This window comes from Haliotis rufescens, unplaced genomic scaffold, assembly GCF_023055435.1.
Source record: "Haliotis rufescens isolate VD_foot unplaced genomic scaffold, xgHalRufe1.0.p SCAF_7, whole genome shotgun sequence".
Taxonomy (NCBI): domain Eukaryota; kingdom Metazoa; phylum Mollusca; class Gastropoda; order Lepetellida; family Haliotidae; genus Haliotis; species Haliotis rufescens.
Window position 1 is genome coordinate 21,447,473 of NW_025964361.1, and position 19,023 is coordinate 21,466,495.

Consider the following 19,023-nt stretch of genomic DNA (forward strand, 5'->3'; position numbering starts at 1 on the left):
ATACAACAAACCATAGTGCTATGAAACGAGAATGATAAATCATTCATTGAAATTAATATGCAATTAATATTTAACCCGTCTTAAGCTAAATAATGACAATGAATGGAATTTTTCAAAATTCAAACAATAAATTATGTATTTCGGTGTCGATCTTCAAACGTTACGTAGAAACATCGTTGTGTTAACATTTCTAGTTGTGAATTACTTGTTCTGCTGCGTTTGATACGTGATCATAAAGGGTTAATGTGATTCAGGAAACGATATGTCTGACATTTCCCCGTCCATTCATATCAGCGTCAGACAAAAGGCAGTGTAACATTTTGGCCCAACAAACATTGGCGCCTTTATTCACGTAAAACATTGATAAGATATCTCTACTACTTTGCTATTAATTCTGGGAAACACTGGTACATAATCTGATATCATGTTAAACCCCAACATACCTTTGCGTAAAACTCTGGACGCCAGTAATTGGCTATGAACATAATGTGTGATGCCACTTGTAATGCGAATTTTCGAAAATCCAGAAAATTAAATTTAGTTTTTGAAACAAAAGTAAGAATTATTTTTCGTTGTTTTCCTTTTAATAAAATTTGAACATCAAATATTTTTCAACAAACGGTTCTTCCCTTAATTGTAAGCACAATACACGTTGTGAGTGACTGAGTTTTTAAATTGTATTATGACGCGTCTGCTTAATGCGAAATGAAAGCCCGAAATCACGTATGTCTTTAATGTGTCAGTTTTGGTGTATGGTACTGAGAAACCAACCTCTAAATCCACCCCGGAATCATAGGGTCCTGACACGCCTTGAGTAGGCGACACTGCACAGCTAATTGCGGCATCTTAAACGATTTGGCCTTCATACACATAGTACCGGACTGTTACACAGCATTACAAAAAAGCTTCAAAGAATAAATCCATTTTGGTTTGTTTGCAAAGAACTGAATAATGTATTTCGTTCCATTCATAAAATCAACACCAAATCAACCATAATTAGGGATGCGGTAATTCCGGCGTGACCGGATTGTGTTCAATTTACATTAGCTGGCATATAATTATAACGTTTCTGATGAAAATGTTTTGAACCGAACTAAAACATACAACTAAAGAACATGATCTTTCAAAAATATTTTATTGCACTCACTGTGACGAATGCCAATATTTATGTACATATAAACATAAAGATGTAACCACAAAGGTCAATTACCACATGCAGTATATGTATAACGCCATGTTGCGCACACATCCTTCAGGCTGAACACATGTAAATGAGGTAAAGTGGAATGTGGGCGGAGAATGCAAACTGTATATCAATACATATGACATCATATTGCTGCTCTCCTCGCTGACATCACATCTGTTCGAGGAATATTCCGCAATTGCTCCAATAACTAGATTTGAGTTTCTTCTTAGTTAAATCTGTTACAATTTTTCGGAATCCGTAAGACACTATGCCGTGTTATCCTCACGGTAACAGTAGTTTTTAACTAAACAACACATAGCACTATTTATCTCCTATTTCAACCCGTCTGTATCGCCAATATTTGTAACGTGGATCCTGTTCAGCAGTAATCCTGTTTCCTTCTCGATAGAATAAATCAATGAAACGTTTAAATGCATATTTCGTATCACTCACACATGCAAACACTCTTTATATACAAGTTTCAGTGTCACATATTGACTTATCACATTGCACGCTGGTTCATTGGTATCTCGGGCGTCCGCGCGAACACAGAGTTAAAGGACGGAAGTTTCACTGGCGCCAATGACAACGCCAACGGCAACACTATCCTTTTCTTATTGCATAGTAACGAAGTTCTGTCACATTTTCACATATCACATTGTTTTCATATCCATGTCACATAAGTAGTCCTTTGAAATGTCACACCTGTTCTGTTTTCCTGCATGTCTTCTGGGTTTTCTGTATCGTTATGCCTGGGTGCAGACGCTGATGCTAATGTACAGAACATATCGGCTGTATCGTGTTCATTTATTTCTATTTGTTCATAGTCTGGAGGACTACAGTCTTTACGTGGGTCGTCTTCCATATACGGAGGCAGTTGCACGCCATATGGAGGACTATAGGTGTCCAAATCCGAAGCTGAGAAATACCGACGCATTCTCCGAGACTGAAACAGTAAATGAACAATTAGTATTTCAAGACATATTCATAATCTGCTGTAGCATTTGCCACATTCATCAAATTAAGTGAATCGTCGTGCGCGTCTCATTGCACAATACCATTTCATAAAGAGTGAGTGAGTATGGTTTTACGCCGCTTTTAGCAATATTCCAGCAATATCACGGCGGGGGACACCAGAAATGGGCTTTACACATTGTACCCATGTTGGGATTCGAACCCGGGTCTTCGGCGTGACGAGCGAACGCTTTAACCACTGGGCTACCCGACCGCCCCCATTTCATAAAGAACAGAGCTTGATATGTTAATACTAGACGCGGTCCTCTTAAAAGCGATCGAAGAATTACGATTTGGTCTTTGTTGCTGTATCGGATTACGATAGTTGTAGCACTGAGGTTGCAGTGTGCGAGTGGGTGCCAGGATAAACATAACATATCCATCCATCGACTACAATATTGCCAATAATCGAAATAGCTTTATCGCTGATCTTTTACAATTATTACTTAACACTAATATCCATGTTTCCATACTAAATTAAATATGAGTTCTTACCCGTGGTTTGTACAAAAAGTCATACGTTCCTCTCCCTTCGGAGAGTTCCTGGTATTGGGACACTATACAAGCAAAACAGTAACACTGGAAGAAATGAAAAACAAACAGATTAGCTATGACAAAGGTTAACAAGTATCTGCATTTAAATTACAATATCATCTCATAATGTGGTCTTACATAATTGCACGGGGGCAGTGGGGAAGCCTTGAGGTTAAAGCATCCCATTGTTAAACCGAATTTGGTTGCCCACGTTGGTACAATCTGTGACATAGATAGATAGATAGATAGATAGATAGATAGATAGATAGATAGATAGATAGATAGATAGATAGATAGATAGATAGATAGATAGATAGATAGATAGATAGATAGATAGTAATTTTTAAACTGCGTTCGTCTGTAAATGTGTAATACTTACATTTGCAACCAAGCGGAAGCAGTAAAAACATAGAGAGATGATTTCCCACGTTTGCAGAGTCTACAAAAGAATAACAATTCCTGTGTTATGATTCACATCAAAGGACACAAAGTCATTAAAGTGTGCAGAATATCAGCACATCATATGTTTCAAAGACATACAAAAATCCTGAGCTTTACAAGATTTAACACAATATAGTGATCCATCACATGAGAGCCATTATAAATGTCGAACTACTTTGTGTTAGATGCAGTGAATACTTACACAAACGACCCGCCCTGTAGCAACATTTGCCCGTACCTAATATCATGTATGGTACACGTGTGACTTAAGTCATGACAACAAAGTCAGTTTAATGGTTTATAACATTGTGTCCATAAATAGAGTGCATGATGTTGACTTTGAAGTGTGTATCCAGCTCACCTTTTCATTCTCTAAGTGTACTGTTGTCAGGAGGGCAATGGCTCCCGTCTCATACAACACCGTTACTACCAACACGTATATCCATGGTAACAACAGGTACTTTTTGTCCTGAAAATAAACATATAGGCAATCAGTATGGCGGCTTATATCAATCGTCAATGACGTTGTCGTTTAAAAGGTTTCAATTCGACAAAAATATGAAAGATGTTCATGACTTACATCATACCTTTCAGAGACATAAACAAGCAAATATTGAACACGCCACTGCGGATAAGTGACATAGTCAATAATTGGAAATACACCTTGTGTCATAACGAAGGGTGCCGGTAATACAGTAAGGGATTCATTTCAGCTACAGAATCAATCGCGTCCAATAACCCAACCAGATAGATTATTTCTGGTAGTGAAGGGTAAACATACGTGGAGACAGACGTGTCTATTATGTTGTTCTTTTGAATGTGGGCATGACTGTCTTTCCTTATATACAATAAACTAGTACATGACGGTATCTGCTACAATTAAACAGATTATTTTTATTAAATCGTCCGACCCCAGAATTGCTCCCCCTTACAGTTATCCTTATTTGGTTTGCTACGTTTGCGTTCCAATCTGAATTGTTACTGTATTCCATGTAGTAGGAGCACTTCATAATAACACGAGAAGCAAGAAATGTGTTTATGTGGCATTATAGGAAATATTTAAATAGAGGGTATATCCTTTGCTGCAAGGACATGAGACAAGTTACAAGAATTCCTGTTTTAATCTGTAAATTTATTTTCTAGTCCCAAAGTGGAGAACGGATATGTTTAAATACCACCCCCACCCCCTAAAAAATCATGTTCAATGTGTGTACATGCATATATTCAATGGTCACTCTGTCGGGTTCTATTTGAAACTATCGGTATTTCTTATCTACTGAAAGATTCCCCATATGGGTACAATGTGTGGAACCCATGTCTGGTGTTCCCCTCCGTGATATTGCTGGAATATTGCTAAAAGCGGCGTAAAACAACACTCACTCACTCACTCACTTTCTACTGAAAATACATGGGCTGCTTAGGGCATGTTTCTAATGGTGAACTCGGTTACCGTTTCGCCTGGCACACGAGTACCCCGAACATTAGCCTTCAGTGCCGATCAAATCTTAAAACCATCTACCCATTACCACCGTCCAAATATTACATTACTATGTAATTCGTGTCTGTTGCACATAAGTTGAGCACGGATATTATTTTTTAGAGCGTGTTTTATACAAGAAAACAACTTTAATCATTCATTCACGTGCCTTGGTGTCATGTGTTCCTTACATTTGAAGTTTGTGTGTGTTCCGGAAAACCAATATATCTACGTGTAAGATAAACTAAAACGATAACTTTATCCGAAGTATTGATATTTGCCTGACAACTCTCATTTTTCAATTTCTCACAATATTTCCTGCACAAATACAGTATCTCCTTACAGAGGTATTGTTCAGGTGCGGAGGCCTTGTTCATGAAAATATGTGGGGATGTTTTGTTTTGTATCGCACACGTGTATGGAAAAGCAAGGACAAAGGGTAACAACCCAGTCTGACCCACAACAGTGTTTGAACTCTCACACGAAGCCTTCCTCACCTGCTTTGCTTTTCTATACGCTTATCGGTTTATCGGTAATCCCCTTGCGTTTCGTGGAATTTGAGAACTCTTGGCTACTATAACCGGGTGCAAGAGTTGTGTGTTGGTATTTCTTTACGACAGAAAGTTAAATATTGTCTGATGTGATTATGACGTGAAGTGTACCTTTAAGCGGGTAAAAGTGACGTACCATGTCGGCTGGCAGGTGCAACTGAGGTGTAAGAACGCAGTCTGTACTACGCTAATGGGGCGACCGGGCACTCTGACATTAGCTAAAGGCCATTATTGCCAGCTAAATCTTAAGGTCAAACATTTGTCTCATTGCCTTCGCTCTGTTTCGATACATATACTGTACTAACGATAGGTCAGTGGGTACGTTAACTAATTTTTGAAATTGATACCTTGAGTGATCAATCGACAAGTTTACTCTACAGCATTGAGTACTAGTATAACCAGTGTTCTACTCAAGACTACACGTGTAAAAATGTCTCAATAGGCAACTTACAGAAACTTTACAGCAACTTAAATGTTTATCCACCCCAGATTAGAATGACTTCATGATGGTTGACCAGCATGAGAAATAGCTCTTACTGCTTTATCAAGAAATACTACTCCATAGACATTTGGGATATTACTAAAATGAGACCGGCGATCTTTTCTACTAGCACACAATGCGGGACGTCGGTGACTATACAGACTAAGAACTCTTTTATTACACAATATCTCCTCTAAAAACCGTTTCCCTGATGGCGCAGGACTATTGACTATCAAGCAGAAATTTTAAAATGTGATTAAAAGCTAGAGGGCTACTGAGTGACAAGGTCACCTGAAATAATACGTACTCTTCATAATGGACATATACGGGACTCGGATATTTGTCAGGGGCCTGCCAAGAAGAAGATGCGAACAGACAAGGCGTAAGATCACATTGCTCTATCTTGTCATAACCTAGGGCCATAATTTACCTCATTTCTCAAAACTGACTTCAGCAATGACGCTTCATTGCTTATCTTCCTGTCGAATCTCCACGAATAGATTAGTATCAACACACCAAATAGTCCCCTTTTGTAAGTCGTGGCTCAATGAAGACCGGTCAAGCTGGGGGCTCTTTGTTTACAAACGGGTTAAGGTTTCTGCTATAAGCTGCTTATTCTTGAAAGTTTCAACTAATTAGTTACCGGTCATATGAGGTCGGTAAATAAGCCTTTGGTGGTCTAAGCCAAGCTTGATGGAAAGATAACTGAATAAACCGACGGAAATGTGTAAAGCATGCGGTGATCTTTTGACCAAAGTTGTATAGGTATAACGTTATCTGTTAAGAATTGTTCCACATACAATAAGAACTTGTATTGTGGATGATCGTTTATACAGATTATATTTCAAAAGTATTCGAACAAATCAGTTATGAATGAAGTAGTTGTAGTTGACTGGAAGTGGATTCATAAAACAACAATAGATTAGGCTGCAAACAACATTGAATATGTTTGAAGTGTATAAGTTTTGTTTTGCTATTCGTTCGTCCAATTCATCAAAAGTTGTACGTCATGAAAATATAAGTGTACAACTTTAAAACAAAGACAGGTTTTCATTCCTAATGATACTGTTTAATGCACATTGTATTTTAGTGAACAACTGAAAATGGTGATTATATAAATGTAGACCGTCATTCGGTGGTCTTTAACCAGACAAAACATGTGTTCGTGGCTGTGTTATCTTACCATATACACCCCTGGTAGCAGGACCAGGGAGACTGCTATCATCAGGGAATATAGGACGAATCCAGCATACACAATGCCTCGAAATTCTGAAATAAAACATGTATGTCATGTTAAATGCTGGGAACAGTTAAGAGCTGTAGTTCACACAATTCATCGTTTGTTAATACACCACCATGAGACAAAGTGCACTAAAGTAACACGCATTCCTCGCATCGTCCCTGTACATGGAGGTCTTACAGCGATAATAACACCGTGGTTTTCATTTAATATACAATCACTCGCCTGTAAGTACACTGAGTACCAGTATCATAAACATATGTTTTTCTCTTATTAAGTGGGCATCTAAAATACATTCCCCAGTAAACTATGATTAATGGGTTACTTGCAGTACAGAAGGACAACAAATGCGTTTAAACGTCAGAGGTCTCTGTTTAAACCAGGTACAGAAATTACAGGTGTTGTGTTTCATGTCGATATATACAGAGATAACAAACACTCTGCTCTTTGTAATAATACGGGAATGTATGAATCACCGACTGCCGTAAATTGCTCCGGACTGTCTGAGTAATGTCCATGTTTCAGATTCTGATTTCTGAGACACTGCAAATACATCGTTAATAATTGCGTACAGATAATCTACAATCGACGACCATTCTTCCATATTGATCAGTACTACATCGCATCTCATATGCATAATGCATAAAACTATGAAGCTGTGTAACTTTCTTGCTGCAATATCGTGAAAGAAAACACTCCGTACATGTGTCTGTCTGTCGTAGGATAGTCGGCTTTAGATTAAACCAGGGCAATGTCGTCCAATTCTTTAGATAAAATATATATTTCTTTGATGTTTATCAAAGTGAATTTCACAGACCAACTTTGCGGCAATACACCATTTATGTGCATATTAAAGTGACAGCCTGTGTTGATGCACGGACATGCTATGGCAATGTGGAAAGTGGTAGGATAACAGAACAACAGGCACAACATGCACAAGTGCCGAATGACAAGGACATGTAAGGTAGCCCTCAACCCATGACAGATGATATCCTAACGGATAATAGTAATGCACATCCTCTGCCTTAGAATGCTAAGCATACTACATCAGTGTATAATCTCCTTGATCCAAATATCAAATAACATTAATAAACTTTGCCCGTGAGTGACAAAGTTGTCTTTCTGTCATTCATTAGTGTGGTTTTGATGTAAGAAATAGTCAATATGTTGGAAACAATCCAAAGGTGACCCCAATACCAGATACAAATCTACTTTTCACACCTGCTTAATACATGCTTGTAGTGGCGCCGTCATAAAAATATATGATGAAAGAAAGAGAGATACGAGTCGTCTTTGTCCTATGCACATAACAGATATTGTCAGCGCCCGAGGGCACAATCGAGATCTTTCCAGTCTTCCTGCGGCCTGTTTTGCTATGTTTTACGTAGTGGTTGACGACACGCAAGTGTGTACCCCTTGTCCTTCTTACTTCACATAATAAAATCTCAATACTGGGAAACTAAATATGATAGTCTTATATATTATAAAATACAGCCATATTCTCCAACGAAGAGTGTCAAACCTTTCATCACCTGTACGTTGAGCTAGGTTTCATTACCTCCATGAGCTAGATTGTTAATTTGACTAATCACAAACTAAATCTCCAAATCGTTTTTCGTTTGAATGACTAAAACCTGACTCTTTGAGCTGTAAAGAAGGCCTTTACTGACCGGATTGCATTAACAGGGAGGTGGGGCTTAGTTTATTGAGGTATGTTACGTGATTTCACAAAAAATCACCCTCCTATCAAAAACGATAAATATGCGCTTTCAATTGGGGTGGCCATGCCCATGGTCAGAGGGTAATGCGTCGATATCAAACTAACGTAAAATATCAATATTTGTCATCGACACGGCACTATAGACCATTGATACTTTCGATAGAAAAACTCAACAGAAAACAATTGAAATTCAACTCATTTTGTTATACTTCACTTCACTGTTTGTATTCAGCAAAGACACGTTCATACCATATTATCAGATATTAATCCTTGATCATAAATCACTCCCCGGGCAAGCTGCTGAATCACGAAACCTGCATACCTCTTAAAAATGCTTTTTCGCCACATTGGGAAGGGGAAATATTCATGATACTATTGCAATAATAGCGTTTAAACTATCGCAATACTCACCCCAGTAAGCTCTGCTTTCTACCTAATTATAATATATATAACACTACGACAAACTGGCAAGCATAGCTCCCCATAGTATATATTATAGTATTAAACATGTTCACATGATCTACCTTTAGCAGAAAACAACCACTTTGAATGCTACGAGTATATTAACTGTTGCTGAAATTAAGCGCTTGCTGTGTGGGCCTATTCAATAAGTATCGAATGCGAAAGCTAAAATAAGGATACTAGAGAGATCATACTTACCCATGGAAGCACTAATTGCATCAAGGCCGATGTATCGGAATAAGTAAAAGGCCAAACACATCACAGATATTACCTGAAAATGAAAAAAACAATATTTGCAATTTTATCACTAATTATCTCAACAGACACGCGCGTGCGCGCGCGCGCGCACACACACACACACACACACACACACACACACACACACACACACACACACACACACACACACATATCCATAAAAGTGGGTAAAAGGTAATATTACAGTTGTTGCCTTTCCTTGCTTGTCTTAACGCGCAAACACCAAGTTCTGTTTATGAACACGTTGTTTGTTTTCAAATTCATAATTATTTTAACGCCATGTAATCAACTGTATCAACGCTAGATCCCATGTCACACTAGTCAACATGAAAATACATGGGCATTGCTGTTCAGCTGAGTGCGGTATAAAACAATGTATCGATTCAATTTTAATGTTGCCCATAACCACAAATTGAATGAAGAACAACTCTGGAATGAAGTAATCATTGATAAAAGCATATCTGGGAATCAACACTGAACCTTCGCCTTCACCCGAGCATGACACTTAAATATTAATATCCCGGTGTGGTTATCAGGCGGAAATCTAGGGTAGATAAAGGTAATGTAGTGATAGATGCAACATGCAGTAGTGAGAACTTGTGTGTCGCTGAGGAAGGCTCAATATATATATCATGTTTATGACAACAGGCAATCACCTTTTACGAGATCAAATCATTCAAGTTCATAGAACAGCCTTCAGCAAGAATATTTGAAATAGAAATTTGATTTTGACAGCTTGTCTTTCTACAGTTGTGTTTATTGTGGGTTTATATCATTGTCGGTTATTCGTCGCTTCAATGGCTTCATGGCTTCAATATATATTGATACTTTAAAGACTGTTACAGAGTCTAATTACGTTATAAGCTTCTTATTTTTCACACTGGCTGTAGTTTCTGCGCGGATTAATACAGTTTGCGCATCAGTTTTTTTCGATATCATACCTCAATGAACACAATAAAAGTACAAAATCAACACTTAAGTGTCTTCGGAACTGTTCAAAATGTGCAGTTAGTTAACCTCAAGTTAATCACATTAAGAGCAAAGATTGCCTCACAAATACCTCAACATAAACTGGGTGTAGGTTTCCAACCGTGCCCATTTATTTTTCATCACTTAAACAGATTACCAAGTCAAGCGAACTTATCCCGCTTAACTGCCGGTACTGACCACTGCCTTTGACACCCGATCTCACATCAAGGTGTGGAGAAATAACTCACCTGTAATTAATGGGCAGGTATGTTATGTATACCTATGGCGTTCCCAAACTGTTCAATGCACGAGAACACTTCTAGGGGCTATTTCAAACATTTTGTTCAAATGTCTGTTTACCTGTGGTTACTCTAGGTGGCGAGTCATTATTTTCATCACGGATTAATTATTTATTCTTCAACACAAAGTCTCAAAAGAACCATCTCAATGAATGAATTCCGGGTATGTGGTGATTGAAATGTTAGTTTACATACTCACCAAAGATTACTGGAACAAAAGTATTTTGGGGTATATCGAAAGCATTTTGTTTTCTTACATGTACATCGTAAATATTAAGAAACACCCTTGAGAGAATTATGAATAGCACAGTGTAACATAACCCATTACTGTCCTCTGAAAATGGTGTAGTGACTGTAATAGGGATGAATACCCACTGAAGTAATAACCGCCTGGTTGCGACCCTCGTGACAAGAAGTCAACATGTGTCTTGCGGCGTATTTACATATGACGTGCGTCCCCTGAGAGTTAACAATTGACCCTGATGTACCTGTGTGTGTAGAATGAGAGATACTGGATATGATGTTTCATCTGGAATACCTGGGAGAGTCAGTGATTGTACGTGGGTGATGGGAAGGTTGATATGTATCATATATTGTTAACAATAGAGGGATCAGAATGCCGGCAGTACAGAGTGGGAAAGGGGTGGGGGTTAGGAACCGGGTTTGATTGTTTGTCTCGATATGTGTGGCGAAATGAACACCGTCAGTCAAAGTCAGAGAATAGATGTTATCAATGTCTTACCAATAACTACCTTCTGCATCATCAGTAGTCATAACGGATGGCTCATCAAAGTCTCAGTGAACGTGTCAAGTCACGCAATGGACTGTTTGATGTCCATGTCACCTTATTTATATTGTTATTTTAGTACAAGCAGCAAAGCAATGATAGCTTTGGTGGTTTCGATATATCATTTCCAGCCATACACAAACGTGCGTGACCCCTATTACAACCGATAGACAATGCTACTTTGCAAGTTTCTATATGAAAGAATCGACTTTACAAATTAACGCTCACTGGTCGTGGAATTTAGTTGAGGTGAATCTGTGGCTGAAGTGATGACGTAAATCTGCTGGGTTACCGTGCAGGAAGCTAAGGCACAGTAATTTCACATGATCCCCAGCGAGTTGGCCTAGATTTGGTTACCGGTGGCCTAGAGCCCGTGTTTTAAACAGTTGTAGATAATGTTGTTATCTCCAAATATGTTTGGTAAATTTGTTTTTAAATATAACTTTCTATTCGTGACTCAACTGTGTATATATACGTTAAATGTTAACTCACTCACTGACTTAGGTGGGGGCACGGGTGGCCCAGTCGTCCAAGGCATAGAAATTCGCTGTGCACAGTTGTGTCCCTTAGCGTACCAGAAACCTGTGGTCGTGGGTATATTTCTAGGCTTATCAGCACCAATACACACGCTCGTCGGTTTCAACAAAGTGACAAACATCTAAGACCTGCATTACTTCGGGATTATACTAATGCACTCACTCTATCCCCAGCTAAAAAGGTAACATTCAACTATCCACTGAGATTACCAATCTGCTGATGCGGGTGACACACACAATAGGAGATCTTGCCATTTCCACAGCGCCGCCAAATGTGAAAACATATCCCCGTAGGGAAGCAGTGGCAAAGGGTTTTTTATAAATATTTTGGGCACAAATAGGTCGAAAGGGTAAACGGTTATGACAGACGTTATACATGGAAAACACATATGTGAAGCGATCCAGACCAATGGTTTCGTTAATATGACCATCAACATTCCACATACGTGCGTCCCATTGTTAAACACGACCCTCGGGCACTTCCAACTGGGACGAACAAGTCAGGGGTAGATATACTGTCTCCTTGTGACCAGTGCCGAAAATAATTATGAGACATTTATGTCTTCGCTGGTATTATGCGCAATGAAGTGGAAGTTTCACAAAGTCTTGATCGCTATGAATACCTGTCTTATCTTATCTATGAGCATTAGAGACATAGTTTACAACCGCGATCTCTCAACGTGGATATAATGGGTCCGCCCGCCTTGAGTTTTGGCTTAATGTAACAAGAACAGGCAGCGAGATTCATTATTTTTGTTTAGATCAAGATAGGGACTACAAAGCAGTGAACTGTACACTGTGTCCGAAATCGTCTGAAATTATGTTCATTAATTGTGACATATAAAATTAAGATAATCCAAATCTTATTCCTGCATTATGAGACGATGCGATATACACTATTTATCACAATTTAGTCTCAAATGGTAGGAGAAAATGACACCTCACACCGTTAATACACTATAAACAAATGCACGCTCAGGGTAGTTTTCTTAACTTTCAAACTCCTTTTAAGTTTTTCCCTAAACGGATTGGTTGTAACCACAGGAACTCGATGCTAGCGTGTATAACATAATATATTCGTATAGAAAATAATCACACCCCTCTATATACATAGAGACTATGTATATAGAGGGGTGTGATCTTTTTTCTCTATACGAATGTATTATGTTATACGCGCTATTATCGAGTTCCTGTGGTTGTAACAGAAACAGCACTGAGGATCGCAACAATTGGCCCTGAATACATTCATTAGTCCTTAACCTTCCGATAAATCACGAAACATTGCCCATTCGATATAAGGAGGCGGACATGACTAACACAGCAATGGTCAAAAAGTTGGGATCCTGCTCAATAGGTAATGATCAGTCAGATTAATCCCTCGCCAGGATTCCCATCCACACAGCGAGAACATCGTTTTTATCGCCTAGTTATCGAGCCCTAAGGCAATCTCCCAAGGTCATAGGCAAGAGCGGTGGGGAAATACGTCCGGGATTGATGAAAGAGTCACCAAATTATACCCCTCCCTATGAACCCCCATCCCCTAATAAAGGGGTCCCAATGTCCCGGCTGGTTGCAGAGACATGTTGGCCGCTTCTCTATGGTAAAGTGGTCACCGTCAATTTTATGGGATGGTCATAAATGCCCTCCAGTATTCACATGTGAGAAGGATTAAAGGTGTGAAGTGACGATATCGCGGGATATAATAAAAGAGGATATATAGTGAGATGCGGTATAAATGACAAACATATTCAATTGTGTGCTTTACGCACTGTGTATAAGATATAATAATATTTACATCTAAACTCATGACATGTGTGTGTCAAAGTTTGATGTTAATAGCAGAAACTGCGTCACTATACTGTAATGGAAACCAAAATTTGTAATATCATAACATGTCATTTTAATGCAACAATAACTTGATACTTTGTAACTGTGGGGAGCATGTTTCTATCCTTAGCCTTTATTCTTCCTTCCTCTGGCGCGTTGTTATCAGGACAAATTAAGTGCCTTCAACGTGCATTCCCGTCGACTGATTAAGTCGCGAAGTGTCACCCCAGGGTACAAATGGTATACGTAACAGAACGCCACCCTGCTGACCACCAACCTGAATAAACAAATACAGAATTAAGTACGGTGGGTCACTTCACAAGGTAAACACCCACTAACTCTCGTCTTCTTTCAGCCCTTGTCCAGTGGTCAGTCTCACAATAGACAGCGGTTGTCAGTCAGTGTTGACCTTTGCCACAGAGCTACCCAAACGGAGAGTTACGTCCTCGGTTACTTTAGCATGAGAGGACAAAATGGGATATTTGATAAGAAAGAATAATCGATTTGTTCAAACAATATTTAAAGAAGGGAGACCCCCCAACCTCATGTCTAAACATTGGCGTCTGAGCTCACTAACAGGTGCACTTAGACTGAAGATGTATTAAAAACGTTTTAAGACATCAGGATAAAATCTGTTTTGGGCATTGTAATAATGAGGTGCTTGCCTGTATATTTCAAAGTGATATTAAACTTGAATACAACCAGCCGGTTGTTTCAATCATGTGATGTTAGCGGTGATCAGCTGGGCTCCATTCACATGCATACATTACAGATGGTGCATTAATTGGGTTTTTTCATTGCAATTAATGGTGTACGGAATACAAGATGTCGCACATCATTCCTAAAATATATATTTCAATGCAGAACAGATTGCACGCTGCATGTTAACAGATGGCTTCTGTGTCCCTTCACCCATCAGTACCTACGAGTACAGCATTAATCTTATAAACGTATTGCTGTCGTGGCCAACATGGGAACAATCTTATCCACAATTGTCATGTGGATGGAGGTAACAAATATCGGTATATCAGGCCTGAACGTTTTAAAATGCTTAGGGCTGTGGAAGCACTGATGAAAGACCGTGATGTGGAAGGTGGATTCCCACGGTGTGTGGGTTAGATAAAGGTGTTGTATTCCAACATGGCAATGTGTGGAAGAAAAATCAATAGGCTTTTATACCTGTAGTGGAAAGCACAATCGACTGAATTCCAAAAGGCTCATTAAATGATTGAGTGATAAGACTGGTTAATTATTAATGCAGGTTTACAGGTAAGAATCACGTTCGGCTGGGAAATGACGTGACAGGATGGGAAATGTGCTGATTTCACACTGGCAATGGCGGTGGAGCCTAAACTATTTCCATCATTCCACCAGTAACTGAGTGTTCTCCGAGCAGTGTAATCCTGCTGTACTATGAAATGTCGTATCAAAATGGAATGCGTATTTTTCATGATGTGGTTCATTTTTATGGCGAACATCAACACTGATCAATGTGGAAATGATATTGCGTGCACATTTACTTATAGAAAAACCAGTATAGTATCCATTACAAACTGACTGCCTTTAATGTTTAGCTAACGATCTTAGCTTTAAATAAGGTTGAAAAAGTCCCAACCTGTCACCTCTGACCGTCTGACCCTTTGTGACAAGGACCTCCCCGCGGTGTGGTTAGTTGGAACGTGACATTTTGGGGTTGACGAGTGACCATGAGCCCGCTATCTCCAGGCCGTGGGTAATATAGGGGTATTGTTTGTACGGGGTGGTGAGGGTCGTGAGACCGGGATGGAATGTGGAGTGAGATTGCGAGATAGTAACAGGTGCAGAAGTCTGCGATTGTGATAACGCCTGTTCGGTGAACCTGGGGTAACTCCAAACCTTCAAGAGGATGTGCACAGTAGACAATCCATATTTATCAACTGAAATTCAATGTTGATGACTTTTCATGTTTAGTATATGGTACATGTACTACCAGAACGACATTAACATACACCAGCCTGGCTTGTTCAGAATAAATATGTTTGAAACACATTTGCAGGATCCATTTACCCACTGAAGATGTACTTCTTATTTCCGTACCCAGTAAAGACTTATAACGGGTCTGTTTAAAGTACGTATCAGTGCTGGCGATGAATATACAAACATGATAGGAAGTTTGTTTTGATACAGTTAGCTTTATATATTCATACTATCATAATGTAATATCGTATATGTGCATTGAAAGCCCACCCAGTACATTGGTAGCGTTTTGTTACAGCCATGTGTTTATTCGTGTCGTGCTTCCCTTGTGATAATGATGTATCCACGCCACTGATTTGCCCACCTGAACTTGAAATAGAAGAGACCAGTAAAACCGCCTCATCTGCCTTATATTAAGATTCATGCATCAACATCGAGAGTGACAAAAATGTGTGCACAAGACTGTATGACAAGAGGGGTGACTTCAACTTTCCAATAGCTCCAGCCTTTGGTGTCTACATTTCACCAATGTTTAGGTACAATAGAACACTCTCTATCTACAAAGAGCGTCACACGATTCTTGCTAGTAAGTTGTTTGATCAGGTTACAACTTTCAAGGCTTTGCTAAAACTTCCAAAATGTTGTATGAAGACTCATGGAAAGCATATACGTATTTGACGCATCAGTGGACAAAATAATGCATTTCCTAAATTTGATTTGTACGATATGTTCCCGACTCTTGTCGTATTAGATAAACAATTGACTAGCCTTTGCATGTGTGTGACAGGTACCACCAGTGGGGCAAGAAACGCTCACCTTTCGGGCAATACCTGGGATCATCGCTATTTGATAGTGATTCATAAACACCTGCTTTTGATATAGTCGGAATCGTACCGTGGACTCTCACAGCAGATCTTTCTTGTGATTATGGACAGGTCTTTGTTACTTCTATTTTATTTTCACTGGCACACAGCAATTACATAAATATATGCTCATTTAAACATCATTGTATCTCTCATATATGTCATTCAAATTCCTTACATTCTCTCCATTGGATGTGATATATCTAAAGCCTTCAGAGTGTATACGGTGTCGTTTGGTGCGCCAGCCACCTGTTCACTAGCGATTAATGATGAGTATGAGTCACAGATGACAGAATATTGACAGGCTTTAGCGATAGAGTCAGATTCACAGTTTCCCGTGTCAGAATCGCTGACCTGTAAATCATGGTATTTAGCAGCTTGACAGGAGATTATACTTTCACAATAAGTTCTTTCGACCTGGTTTACCACTACATCATGTGCCTTGGTGTGTGTTACACTTGTGAATATACATCCTGCACGGGATTCATTACTGAATGGTAATAGGCTGGTCTAATGTATGCGTTATCATGATGTTCCTCTGTGTAAATAAATCATGCTTGGTGTTACCCATGACAGTAGTACCATTTGTTTAGCAGAGTAAACAAATAAATTATTCAACTGAATATTTAGTTAACACGATGTAACTATAATATGTAAATATTAAGTAAATGGTAAGTTATGATCTAAGATCTACCTTATTTACGAGTATAACGGATAAAATGTCCACCTTTTTAAACCTGTCAAACAATAGAAATTGTATCCTTTTTGAATATGAGGTATATTTCACTGCCAAAACCATTTAGTTTCGAATCGTCTCTAATAACTTTATATGAGTGGTGCTATATTAATATTTATATATATAAACTCCTATTTAATGCATGTATTTGTGATGTATAGCGGTGAGTCGAAAATAACACAAATATCCTATGCATTGTAAATGTTACTTCACTGTCACGTGTAACACATTTATCACCCTTCGTGTTATTAAAACTGTTACGAGCCTGTATTCTTGAATTTTCTATTTTAAAATATTAATTACAATTTGACCTTTTTGGAGACATTCGGCAACTAGGGAACCAATGTGATTAAGCTGACAGATGATCTGAAATGGTCACATTGCCCCAACAATGTGGGTTTTCTTTTTTTAAAAGTCCTTACTGTGACATGCCATAGTAATGACTGATTTGATATGTTTCGTCTATCTTTCTTTATCATGCATTGACCTGCAGACTATAAAACTTCGCCAACGTTGAATTATTAGTTAGAAACACAATAAACGACAAATCAAAACTGATTGAGGAAACTTTTTTCGCTGCATGCATTTTGACACAAATGATATCAGTGCATCTACTACTTATAATTAATTACAAACGTGACTGATAATAATCACGTTCCTAATGGGAAATAAATCTGGTTTCATATTCAGTGTATTCATTTTTTATGTGGAGTTAATATTTAACGTCGTATCGGCAGTATTTCAGCCACAAATCGATTAATTTTAAGATTAAAAAACATTAACAAATTTGACTCAAGATGAACACAGGTGAGAAACAGCGCGCACATGAACTTTTCCGTAAACGAACGAATGCTTGAGACGGCGAGACATCGTTGACATCGTGAACATTACATGAAAAATAACGTACGGCGGTTATCCATCACATACAGCGGGTTTAAATAGCCCCGAACTGCTTAACATCACATTTCATGAAATATTACCAAATAGGGTTTACAAACAACCGTTATTACCTTGTTTTCAAAACACTTACCAGACTGTAGTAGCCACTGACAGCACTCCCAGAACGTGTGTTTGCCCAACACAGAAACGACCTGATAATCGCCATATTCGGTTTAACTGTCGGCACAAACTCAGAAGTATTGTCTTGACTTCCACATGGATGTAGCCATTCACTGTCGGTGACTCACAATCTGTCACACACAAGTTGGTCCAAGTCTACCCTGGGTGAGAGGACCGGTGTACCTTCCTTCCCCTGGCCAGGCAAATTCCTTCTACGTAAACCCTACAGGCCCCCTTCTAACTATACCTCGAAATCCCCGTACGCTCGACTGAGCAAATAGTTTGGGTACCTCGCCTCTCAGAAAGTGCGCGGGGAAGCGTGACACAATACCCGAATGTCAGAGCAGACGACAAAAGATAGCCTGAATAACACCTGAACTATGTACTCATATTGCTTTGTTCAGTTTCGTCAAAGGGAGGTAACTGAAGTAGTATAAACTAATTTCGAAACGCCACAGGTAACCTAGATAACCAAGGTATTACTTCGTCGATATTCCGGAAGAAGATGTTCATTTTAAATACGAGATATGAGTTCAATAAATGGTCCCTCATGGTATAATCATCGTAAAACCGATATATAAACTTAACAAAACTAAAACCAGTATTTCATTTTGTAGGAGGAAAGAG

At 38.8% G+C, this 19,023-nt stretch overlaps 1 protein-coding gene across 1 annotated transcript; it reads right to left on the reverse strand.

Annotated features, from left to right (window-relative positions):
* Positions 1 to 1,124: 1,124 nt before the first annotated feature.
* Positions 1,125 to 18,727, reverse strand: LOC124139835. The gene is made up of 7 exons (XM_046507208.2): positions 18,368 to 18,727; positions 9,305 to 9,377; positions 6,868 to 6,953; positions 3,537 to 3,644; positions 3,114 to 3,173; positions 2,696 to 2,779; positions 1,125 to 2,132 (listed from the first exon to the last, which is right to left on the reverse strand). Exons 1-7 carry the CDS (start codon positions 18,440 to 18,442, stop codon positions 1,851 to 1,853), a joined length of 768 nt encoding a protein of 255 aa, XP_046363164.2. The 5' UTR covers positions 18,443 to 18,727; the 3' UTR covers positions 1,125 to 1,850.
* Between the last annotated feature and the right edge of the window lie 296 nt (positions 18,728 to 19,023).